Source organism: Eumetopias jubatus, unplaced genomic scaffold (assembly GCF_037043125.1).
Source record: "Eumetopias jubatus isolate StellerSeaLion01/CBP00866 unplaced genomic scaffold, mEumJub1_p1.0 scaffold_13, whole genome shotgun sequence".
In the NCBI taxonomy this organism is placed as follows: Eukaryota; Metazoa; Chordata; class Mammalia; order Carnivora; family Otariidae; genus Eumetopias; species Eumetopias jubatus.
This window is the reverse complement of record NW_028274819.1, coordinates 49,477,166-49,489,130: the sequence shown is the minus strand read 5'-3', so window position 1 is coordinate 49,489,130 and position 11,965 is coordinate 49,477,166. Positions and strand designations below refer to the sequence as shown.

At 59.3% G+C, this 11,965-nt stretch overlaps 1 protein-coding gene across 4 annotated transcripts in view; it reads right to left on the bottom strand.

Moving 5' to 3' along the window:
• Positions 1-3,151: 3,151 nt before the first annotated feature.
• The window catches only part of LMO1 (LIM domain only 1), a 40,512-nt gene continuing 31,698 nt past the window's right edge, over positions 3,152-11,965 (bottom strand). For 3 of the 4 annotated variants that reach the window (XM_028116951.2, XM_028116950.2, XM_028116949.2), the window contains 3 exons: positions 7,680-7,893; positions 5,023-5,148; positions 3,152-3,544 (listed from right to left, as the gene is read on the bottom strand). In XM_028116951.2, coding sequence (XP_027972752.1) covers positions 3,439-3,544; positions 5,023-5,148; positions 7,680-7,885 — 438 coding nt within the window. In that variant the 5' untranslated portion in view covers positions 7,886-7,893 and the 3' untranslated portion in view covers positions 3,152-3,438. Of the gene's footprint in view, positions 3,545-5,022; positions 5,149-7,679; positions 7,894-8,624; positions 9,974-11,965 lie in introns of those variants that run through there. The other variant, XM_028116948.2, reaches the window with a different exon arrangement.

Genomic DNA, 11,965 nt, shown 5'->3' with positions numbered 1-11,965 from the left:
AATCTACCCTCACTTGGCAGCGTCCCTAGATCGGTGGTGCTGGGGAGCACTCCATGCCAGACATAGGCAGTCAGGCTGTGACGATCCCTGACAGCTTTAAGGGAGAAAGCAATTGTCTCCACACAGAGATGAGACTTCCTAGGCAGAAATTTCGTGTGGGTTCTGCCTTGGATCCTGTGCATCTCATGATGTGGGGCACAGTTCTGGGGCAAGGCCTGGGAGAAGAGAGATTTCATGGTGGACCATGCAGCACTGTCAAGATTGGAATCAAATTTCTTTCCATACACAGACTATGTGGTTCAGCTTCAGGCCAAGGAGTGGGGCATAAGCAGGAGCCATATTCTGTGGGTGCCAGGCCCCTTGTTAGGGTGTCTCTGACACAGGCCACCAAGGAATGCAAGGAGGAAAGATGGGGTCCCTCGGGCTGGCTGGAGGAAGAGGGGACCGTGCACGACTGCCACATGATGTTGGTCCGTCCACATTGCTACCACCCACACGGCCCGGGCTGAGGCTCGAGCTGCTGCAGCCTCTAGCTGTCCATGCTTGGTGCTTCCTGTCTCCCCCTAGGAGACAGGAAGCCTCCTGCTGCAGCCCCAAGGAGAGCCGGGTCAGAGCCATTCACGCCCTGCACTTAACCAAGTTTCCCCTATGCCACTGTGGCTGGGGAGGGGGATCAGGCTTTTCTTGGGAGCCCCTGGCGCACTCCCCAGGTGCATAATCCCTGGCGCCAAGTAGCCACAGCAGCCCTGCCCTGCTGCCTGCTGCTACAGGAAGAGCCCAACCTCCTCTCTGCCCACCCCCACCTTCCCTTTGGTTCCACACCAGCCGCATGGCTGCAAGGCCTGTGTGGCCTCTTCTTGGGAGCAGCTGTGGACTGCCGCGGCACTTCCCAGGCGAAGGGTCTCCCACTCAGCACATCATGATGTCCAGGATGGTGACTCCAGCTCTCATAAGCACAGCACTTCACAGTTTAGATCTCTGCCTCATGGCTGCCCTCGGAAACAGATGAGCCCCATGTCCTGGATGGGGCTCATGACACAGCCATAAGTGGGGCCATGGTGCTGGATCTGGCACATTCCACCACATGTTGAACTGAGGAAGCCCCCTGGCAAGGTCTATGGTGGGCAGAACGGGGCTGGGGTCCTCCTAGAAGGCCGGCTCTGCTCTCGGGGGCTTTCAGAGGCCGGCTGCCTGATGTTGAGTCTATCTCATTTGTGAGTGAATTAATTGTTGTGCAACCTAGAGCGGTGAGACAAGTTAATTACATAATTACTGCAAAACGACATGTTATTTCATGGCTGCAATATGGGAACTCTGTTGGAAACAATTGTAATTGCCCAGAAACTGCATTCGAGTGGCTCCGTTATCTCTCGATAACCATGTAATTAACTTGTGTTACAACTTCATCTGCAGTAAACTCTGAAGTTAGGAGTTGGGGGCCTAGGGGTGGGCAGAGCCCTCCTTGGCCTGAGGGCCCAGGGAGGGTCTGGCATGGGGCGGGGGGGGGGGGGGGGGGGCAGGGGGGGCGCTCTGCTACCGTTCAGGGAAATGACTCACTTTTCCAAGCTGAGCGAGAAAATTCCTTGCCACAGCCTCCAGCCTCCAGCCTGCAAATTCATGCACTCCGACTCGGTCCCCAACTCACACGGCCACACACAGCTCCCTAGTTCCACAGTCACATCAGACACATCACACACAAAACCCCCACTGCGGCCAGGCCGCCTGGCTCTTTGCCCCTCTTCTCTGTCACACAGGCGGGCGTGGCTCCGTCACAGAAGGGGGATGCCCTACGGATGAGAACCCTTACCCCGAGATCCTTGACCCTAGCGATCCCTGCCCACGGATTGGGCCACTGGCCACAAAACCACAATGTGGGGAGGTAGCCACATCACTCCCAGTGGAGGGGCAGGCCTGGGGCAGGGTGACATGCGGTTCCCCATCCAGGAGCAGGCAGAGCTAGAAGCAGTGGGTGGGCTCCATCCGCCCTGGGCTCTGGGCCGAGGCCAGGCTGAGAACAGTCTCCGGAGGAGGAGAAGCAAGTGGCCTGACGGTGGGAGGAGCCTGTCCATACAGGCTTCCCCGTCCGGCCTTTGGCTCCAACAAGTCCCTATTTTCATACCACTCAGTGCTGCCTTCCAGGGTGCAGGCTCTGTGCTTGGTGCTGCGGCTGCAGCCGAGAGAGCAAGACAGCCCTCCAGCTGCCCCGGGGGAGCCCGGGCCCAGCGGTGCACAGACAACACCCAGGGCAGCGGGCTGGCTGCTGGCCCCGCCTACTTCTGCCTACACGCGCATCGGCTTGCGTGTCCGGGTCTCCTGCCCGCCAGGGCGCCTATCTGTCTGACTGCGTGGGTCCACTGGGCGCGCTGTCTGACTCTCTGCAGTTGTCGCAAGTGGTGCTGGTCCGCGAAAGGCAACCGGCCCGTCCCAGCTCTCCCTGCGGGCTTCGTCCTCACTGTGCTGGGCTCCACTCGTTTTCCTGGCTTTCTCCCTCCTCCTCAAGGGCAGGGACTGTGTCTGATCCATGATTCATCCGCATGTCTGGTGCTTGCAGCATGGGGCTGAGACAGAGTGGATTAAGGTTTGCTGAACGAATGAATGAAAGCCTCTAGCCTGCGTGGGCTGAATACAGGCCAACGGGACTGTTCTCGCTCACCCAGAAGAGCAGAAAGGGGGGCCCCAGAGCAGGCCCCAGCTGCAGGGAGGAGACAGCGAACGCTGTCCATCACCCTGAAAGGGAAGAGGGTTTTGAGAAGGGTGTTCCCATGGTAGAAGGCTCAGGATTCGGGGTCTTACTGTGGGAGGAGGTCAGGGCTGAGTTCCTGGCCGGCGGCCTCAGTGGAGGGAGGCACACAGGAACCCAGGGAAGGGAGGGTTTCATCTTGCCTCTCTTTATCTTGGGTGCCAGGGGAGGACACCCCCCACCCCGGTCTCGTGTCTGGCTATGGGATGCGCGGGCTTGTCCTCCTCCAGCTTCTACCCCTGAAGCCCGCCTGGAGCTCCCCTACCCTGCTCAGCAAGAGCACACACTGCAGTCCCACACCCTGCTCCATGCCCGGCTTCGGAGGGGCCCAGGGGAGGGCCCTGCTTCACTCCCAAGCAGAGGGGAGGGACCCCAGGTCTGTGTCAGTCAGGTGATCAACGCACAGTAACCTCCCCGGAAACATTCATAAGTTTAATCCACGCCAGTAATAAAATCGCATTACATTTCTCATAAAATAAATGTTCCCATTTATATACAGAAGACAGACTGTACAGGCCCAGCCTGGCCCCAGGAGGGGTCACACACAGACGGGCGGCAGAGGAAGGGCCGTCCCTCCCATCGAGGACGGAGGAGTTCTAATCGGCAGGAGAGTGGCTGGCCGGCCAGGCGGGTGGGCAGATGGGCAGACAGGCAGACAGGCAGACGGACAGATGGGCCTGGAGGCCAGGCGCCGGGCATTACTGAACCTGGGATTCAAAGGTGCCATTGAGCTGTCCCTCCTCATAGTCCATCTGACACAAGATCATGTTGTTCTTCAGGAAGAATTTGTCTCCCACACAAAATCTGGAAAATCCAAGCAGGAGAGAGAGGCCATGGAGGGGTCCCAGTGGATGGTGGGGGCTTTGCAGACAGGCCCCAGCCCAGCCCAGGAGGTGGACATGTGAGAACTGAGGTCCTGGAGAGTTTGTTCCTTCAACTTTCCAGAAGGGATCCCCAAAGGTCTCATAGCAAACCTGGTCAATCACCCTGGGTCAGCCCAGTCCTCAGCCAGGCCCTGTAGTCTGGGATGTAGGACAGACAGACGGACAAGTCTGGCCCACAGTCAGGCCTTCCCTGGAGGGGTGGGGTTGGTGGGAAGGTGTAGGAATAACCTACCCCAGTCCGAGAGAGGGAGAAAGAGAGAGAAGGACAAAGAAACAGAAAAAGACCGAGAGAGGTAGAAATGGGGAAGGAGGGAGGGGAAAATGGGTGATTTTTCCATCCTTCTGTTCCTTTCCCCAACTTAAGGGGATGATGACTCCATGCAACCCTTCCTTTGAACAGAATCTGTAGGTTTCCTGGAGCATCCTTCCAGGAGGAGGTGACCCTGTCCCACTATCTTCCCTCCCACCCAGAAAAGGCCTTGCTTTGCTACTCCCACCCCCCACCCCTAGTCCTTCTAAAGTATTGGAGGATTCGGCCCTTTCCCCAAAGATGTCCCCAGGGTGGCTAGGGCTTCAGCCAGACCCCAGGGTCATGGGCCCAGTCCCAGCAAATCCCAATCCAACCACCAGGTGGCACTGCAACTTCACCGAGCCCTCTGAGCGGCGGGTCTGTCCAAGCCCCCAGCGATCCCCCTCCGTGTTCCCTACAGGTCCCTCAGGACCTCATCCTCTGGGAACACTTGCATGAACTCCTTCCTGACATGGGGGCTCCTGAGAAAAGGGCTTGTCTTCCAGTGCTAGGTCCCCAGACAGGGCTGAGGGGTTCTGGCTCCTTCAGTCCCTGGGGCCTCCCACGGGGCTGGGACACTGCAGGGATCAGAAAGTGGCTGGGCTGGAACCAGAATCACAGGAGTGAGTAGCTGCTACCATAAGGGAATGGTCTTCCAGGCACAGGAACACCTTCTCGCTAAAATGTACATGCATGCACAGACATATGGCAGACACCCAAGGGCACAGGGCGTGCACACAGACCCCTTGTACATGCATGTTTAAGTGTGTTTGCGTTCATACTCATCCATCATGCACACACATGCACACACAGCACACCCATACCTGCCTTGTACGTGCACATTTAAAAATCCACACACGTGTGTGACACAATGTACATACACAGTAAGCTCATACACATGTGAGCCATCACACTCGCGCAGACCTGGGCCCTACAGACACGCACACAACAGTGCTGGAGGGCACACATCCGGCCACACGAAACACGCAAACGCACATGCATGCTCAAGACAACATGACCTACGAGCCCGTGGACATTTGCACGGACACCCCCACAGCCCGGTGCTCCAGCACGCGTCAGCTGGGGTCTGTGACAGGTGCAGCACTCACCTCTGGTTGCAGAGCTGGCAAGCGAAGCAGTCGAGGTGATATACATTGTCCCGGGCCCGCATCACCATCTCGAAGGCTGGGATCAGCTTGCTGCAGGCAGCGCAGTTGCCTGTGGTGCCAAAAAGCCTGCCACGGGAAGGGCGCAGAGGGCTCAGGGGCCTGCGGGGTCTGGGGGGCGGAGCAGCTGCCTCTACCCAGGGCCCCGTGGGTCCCTACTCCTGTGGGCTTAGCAGGTGGGCCTAGGCAAGGGAGAAGGAGCACAGAGGGCAGCTTCTAGATTCCTCGAAGAGATTGGGCTTCAGAGAAATCGGCCCAGCTACCCAGCTGGATGACACTGCCCATCCCTGGGCTGGGCTGTCAAGGCCCCCCTCGCAGGCTCCCACTGGGATCAGGCTACTGAGACCCAGGGCCACTGGAAGAACATGGGGCTGGGCCATGAGCAAAGACTCCAGGGTCACACAGGCATGAACTCGGGGGCAGTTCGCCTGCCCTCAGGCTGCTCATGGGTCTCTCTGAGCCTCATTTATTTTGTAAAACGGAGACTGAAGCGCATCCTTCGCAGGCTTGTTGTGGAAACCTCAGTTAACTCTCAGTCACAGACCATTTAGTGAATGCCTCAACCGAGTGGGTTTGCCACGTGCCAGGCATTGTTCGGAGGGCTGTACTAAAATCAACTCATTTAATCCTGACAACAACCCTATGGGGTGGTCTTTTTTCTGCAACCAACTCACTGGGTGACTTGCCTGGATCCCTTTTTCCTTTTCCTGGATCTCAGTGTATCCTTTTTCAAAAGGGGGTGCTGGACTAGGTGATCTGTTCAAATGCTTCTAAAATATAGGACTGATGCCCAAAGAAAGTTCCAAGGCCATCTGGCACAAGGCCTCTTCCACGCAGCCGTTCCCTCCTAGCTGCTGGTTGCCGAGCTCCAGGGATGGGGCACTCACTTTCTCCCCAAGCAGGCCAATCGCGGGCCGGTGTTCAATGGTCGGAGCCGGCCAGGCTCCGGCTGAGCAAGCCCCAAGTGAGGCAAGGGGGGCTGAGAGGCCGGCGAGAGACCCTCTAATCCCTGATTTGTCCAGCTCAAACTCAGGCATCTGCAGATGAGCTTGGCTCCATTATTCATCAGCCTGAGCTGCCTGGTGCCTCAGATTAAGGCAGACAAAGACTGGGCCACAACATCTGCCTGCCAAGGGGGGCCTCACTGCCCCCAGCCCAACGCCCCCATGGCTGCAGATGGGGCAGGCTTCGGACAGCCCCACTCTGGGACGGAGCAGCCCAAAGAAGCCCCACCCCCAGCCCAGCCCACTGACCTACCTGGCCCCAGAGTCATTCCTTGGCCTCTGCCAGAGCCCAGAAAAAATACCTTCAAGCTTCAGTAGCTGGCAGGGCTCAGAATGCTTGCGGGTGCTTTGACTCTGCATACGAGCCCATGCTGCGCTGCCCCCCCCGCCCCCGACCCTGTCCAGGTCCTGGGGACTCATCGGTCAGTGTGCCAACTCTCCTCAACCCGGGAGGTTCAGCCCCCAGGGGATGTCTGAGACCTTCCCACTTGGAGGCCCTTTCCAGGTCATCGAGGGGCGCAAGTCCCCAGAAATATTCTTCCTTAGCCCCTCCTCCTGGCCTCAGCCCTTTCTTCCAGTCCAGCGAGGAGCACTGTCACAGATCCTGAATTACTGCGACACTTTAAAAGCTTCCGGCTGAAGGCAGAAGTTGAAAGAGAAGGTGCAGGCAGGTAAGCCTTAGGCTCTTCCCCAAAGTAGGGGAGCCTCTGCTGAGAACCCTGCCCCCTACCACAGCCCAGACCTGAGCAGAGGGAGGGCCCCACGAAGTCCTTGCCCGACCTATTAATTAATGCGACGGGCCTTCCTTCCTCGCAAGATGCGGCCACCACCACCCAGCCAAATGTAGATGCTGGGTCTCAGCCAAGGCCCCCACTCTGTGGCCTCCTTCCAGCCTTGCTGATGTCACAAATGGCCTAAGGGAGGGTTAATTGGGGGAGGCAGCCCCAGGGAACAGGATCCAGGTTGTGGGGAAGGGTGGGTTAGAACTCCAAGGAATGCGAGCTGGGGAAGCGTTAGTCTTCATACTATTCACAGAGGGACAAACTGGGGCTTAGAGAAGGTCAGAAGCCAGAGGTTTCAGAGCTAGTTCAAACCCAGGTCTTTAAGCTCCGACATCAGTGGTCCTTCTCCCAGGGTCTGGCTACCTGCCAGACGCCCAGGCGCCCAGGTGTCTAATGCCAGGGCCCGCTGGGCATGGGGAAGAGGAGGCAAGGAGACTTCACCAGGCAGGAGGGGCCCGGGGAAGTGGGGGCTTCCCCACCTGCTCCTGGAAGGCCTCTGAGGTGTCCCCTCCCAGATTCCAGGGACAGGGTGGGTCAGAAGCACCTGGCAAAGACAGGCAGAGCCAGGCTGGTGCCCTTGGGAAACTTATCTCAGGTGCCCCATGGTCGCAAAGGCTGGCTCAGGCCCTGTGCTGGGCGCTGAGCATGGTAGGGCTCTGTCTTCAGGGCTCTGTGGACGTCTGGGGGAGCAGGGCCGGGCCAGGATGGTCGGTGATGAGCACTCAGGGCCTGGGTCTAGAGGCAGGGGCAGAGCCGTGCCAGGCCCGGGGAGGGTGGGCGGGGGGGGGGGGGCTGGGGCCGGCGGGAGGCGCACCTCAGGTAGTCGCGTCGGCATAGGATGAGGTTGGCCTTGGTGTAGAGGGTGGAGCCCACCTCCCCCAGGCGGCAGTCACAGCAGGCGCACTTGAGGCAGTCCTCATGCCAGTACTTGTCCAGCGCCTTCAGCAGGTAGCGGTCCTTGATCTTGCGGTTGCAGCCCGCACAGCCCTTCTGCTTGCCTTTGGGCTGGACGGAGAGCATTGGCACGCCTGTGGATGGACAGACGGCAGACAGATGGACACGGGAGGGACTCTGTGGCTCCGGGCCTCAGGGCCCATCCCTCGAGGAATGGGAGCCCGCTGCTTCTCCCTGTCGCCCCCTCCAGGGTGGGGGTTCCCAGAGTCCTCACTTGCTCCCCAGCAAGCTCCCCACCTGGCCCCAGGTCCTGTCCTTTGAGCTGCAGGGCACAGGCTGTTCCCCTGGCCTGCGAAGGTCCTTCCAGAAGCCGTAGGCAGACTGCGGAGCCCTGCATCTCGAATCTCGCATCTGCTTGGCTGCACAGCACGCGTGTAGCCCCCAGGCCCACAGTCCCCCCTGAGCTGTTTCTCCCCACCCACCACTGCCTCCTGTGGGGCCTGCTCGACAGGAGGCCTGAAACTCTCCACAGGCTGCCACCATCTGGCTCTCCCAGTGGCCCCAAGAACCGAATCTCACAACGGGCTTGGGTCCACTAGAACGCCCAGATCTTTTTGCTACCTCAAGACTTCCTGACATAGTTTGTGCCATGGACCATTTTACCCTCAAAAGTCAGGCTACAGCCTCTTGGTTTACTCATGTAGAACTGTGGCGGGATCAGGAAGCAAGTGGGGTGCCCCCTGACACTCCCAGTGGGGGGACGGGAGCTCTGGGTCTCCTGGCGGGAGTGTGCAGGAAGGCAGCGGAGCCTGGCCTCCCGGGGACTCTCCCCAGGAATGCTTCTAGCTTGATTCAAACTTCCTACCTGCCCTGGCCTGAGGGTGGGGAGGTTCTGAGTCTCTGAATCCTTGCTCCTCCCACCAGGACACGGGTCTCTGAGTCCTGGGCCCCCTCCCAGGGCCCATGCATGCTTCTTGACATATAAGAAAAAATACAAAGGGTAAGAATTTCAGCATGGAGTTTACTGGAAGGAGAAGCTGACCTCCCAGCAGGTAAGTGTGTGCACTCATGCACACCCCATGCACACAGGCAGAGCGTGCAGTCACGTGCGGGCATGTGCACAGAGGCTCAGGCTCCTAGCCCCTGCCCTTGGGGCCACAAGGAGTGATCGCAGGGAGCAACAGTTGTGGAGGAGGTGGGGACAGAGGTCATCCTGAGTCTGCACATCCGATGTGGAGCCCTGAGGCTTGAATGTGGTGAAGACTGCTTGGAGGGAAATGCAGGGAGCCTCAGAGTCCAGACCCAGGATGGGGGCAGGTGGGGGTACCTGTAGGAGTTGCCTGAGAACCGCTCGTGAAGGCAGTGGGGGTGGGGGTGTGCGCCTTCCCTGACCAAGGCTCGGGAGCATGGAGGAGTCCTCTCTGGAGGGAACAGCCCACCCCTTCCTGCCTCCCTGGCTCTCCACCAAGCCCGTGAAGTCTGCCCTCCTCCTGGCCCCCTCCTCTCCAAGGGACCCCAGCACTCTCTAGGGCTCTGGGTTCAGCTCCCACTCCCTGGTACCCCCCCTATCCCTGCCTCTGCTCACTGCCCTCTGCCCAGAGTTTGAGCTGCTTCCTTCCCTTTCCCTCCTCCTGGTGTCTGACCCTTCCTCAGATGTCAGAAGAGAGTCAGCCTCCAAAGGGCCTCAGTCTTAGAATCCACAGATACCAGGTCAGAAGGGCCCTGAGAGCTCTTCCGGGCAAATGCGCCAAGGAATGATGGGGAAACTGAGGCACAGAAGGTCTGAAGGTCAGGTCTAGTGCAAGCCACTCATCATCCAGCTGGCTCAGGGGGCCCTCCCCACTCCTGTGCCTTGCTGCCTCTTCAGACCTCTCTTGGGGAAGGGGCCCTCTAGGGCCCAGGAGCAGGACAGGTGACAGCAGAGGGGAGGCAGCACTGGCCAGCAGGGGACTCACTCCTACCTCCTTGCTCCAGACCCCGCTGGGGCCTGTTAGCTGGGACGCTTGCCGCCGAATTTCCTTAATGCAGCTCTAAAGGTTAATTGATCTGAGAGAGTGAGGGGGCTGAGGATGACTATGTCCTCAGGCCTGCCTGTGTCTCCTCCGGCAGGGCCCAGTCTGGTCACAGAGTTGAGGAGGCCATGGAAGCCAGCTGGGGAGCGGGCATCCCTGAGAGCTAAGGGGGCTCTGAAGGGTTCCTTCCAAGGCCAGGCGTACAGGGAGGAACCGGCTGTGAGCAAACAGGGGAAGGGTCAGGAGAGCTGGATGTGGGGAGGTCTGTGGGTCCCGGGCGGGGGGGGGGGAACTACTGTCCCTGGGTCCCGTGGAGGGAGCACCCAGCCTGCATAGCTATAAGCACACGCACCAACTTGGAAAATCTCAGGCCTGGCCTCTAGGAGAGCCCCGCCAAGGCTGGTTTTCCCCTTGGTACCTGAACAGGCAGCAGGCCCGACTCCCCCCCGCCCCGCCCAGGGCTCTAGCCTTGTGCTATCACTAGCAGGAGGTGTGTAACTAGAATGTCCACACGCAGGGGATACACCGGATCCACTAAGTTATACACCGAAATGAGGAGGGACCCCAGCACCAGAAGTGTCTGTCCCGCTCCGTCTTCCGTCTGGCATGGCTCCTGGCCAGGCTGGCCTTCTGAGCTCAGGCCCCAGCACGCCCGGACGCAGAGCCCGCAGAGTTGTGGTCTGTAGCCCTAGCTGGCCCGGCCTGGAACCTACAGGACCCAGGGAGGCCGTGAGGAGCGAAGCCACAAGCTAGCCCAGGTCCCCTGCGTCCTGCCTGTGCCTGGGCTGGCTCTGGCACACCGCCGGGCTCCGCAAGGCCTGGGAACTCTGCTTCCTGGGCCCTGGAGAACTCTTAAGAAGCCACAAGGCTTCTGCCAAACAGTGTCTGATGTCCACCGAGGCACAGACCTCCAGTGCTAGCCTGGCTAAGGAGCTCCCGGAGCATACGGGGACCTTGGGCTCTCTCTGCCTGGAAAGGCTGAGGTCCTGGGAGAAGTCTGACTCACCCCTTGCTCTTTACCGGGCACCCACACTGTGTTTGCTCTCTCACAGGGCTGGTTCAGGAGACCTGAAAACACTCCTGGAAAGGCAAGGAGGTTTAAAGGGGGCATCTCTGGTCTCCTGTTTCCCAAATGGGAGTGAGATGTTCCCCAGAGGGTCAGGGCTCGCCCTCCCTGCCCTGCCTCCCCAGCCCCCACCCAGCCCGCCAGTCAGCCCTGCAGACACCTCTTCCCTCCCTCCCTCCCTCCCCTGCCTGGCTCTGGGAGCTGAGCCTTGGGCCATGCACTTTCCATTAAGGAGATAGCATCCCTTTGCTGAAGTCCATTTGGGATCCATTTTAGTGTTATCTAAAAATCAAATCTACATGGTAATCCTTTTAATGTACTCCTGACTTTAGGAAAAAAAACAGCTTTGCACTCCTTCAGGAAAGGTTTTAAAGCATTACCCAGTAATTACTACTCACCCATGAAAACACTGATATTTTACAATGGATGATGTTTGAGCCTGCCCGCACGCGCAAGCACACGCTCAGAGACACACAGGACCCGGCAAAATAACCGGTTCACATAGCCCGTGTGTTCGCCCTCGATCTCAGGGTATGTGTGGGGGGGATGCCATCTGAGGGGAGAGAGGCCAAACCCCTAGCCCGCCTCTATGTCAGGCAAGCTGATAGGAGCAGGAAGCAGCCTCCCAGTCTGACTCATCTGGCTGCCAGACACTCAAACCCTCAGCTCTTTAATCTGGGGAAGAGCCAGACAGTCCCAGCGACCAGGAGGGACTGCCAGAGGTCATTTGGCTCTTCTGCACCCACCCTCCAGCCAGGAGAGAAGCCCTCCTCTTCACTTGGACCCCCCCACCAAGGGGTCTGCCCGGCCAGACTCATGTCCCTCGCAATCTCTGCCCAGCTACCCCAGACCACACTGCCCCCCATATCGGTCGTGCCAAGCCCCCGCCCTGGCTCCCAGTCCCCCTGATGCCTCCCTCCAGCTTGGACAGCAGGCTGAGCCCGGCTGGGGAGCACTCCTGCTGCCTCCCACAAGTTCCTCCAAAGCCAGTCCTCCACCCGAGAATGCCCACCCCACCCAGCCCCGGGTCACTCCCAGCTATGCCCTGCGCCACGCGGCCACCACTGGTTGCTCCAGCTGGTACCCGAGGTCCGGGGCCCCCTCCCACGTGCCATTTTGTCCTGCTTG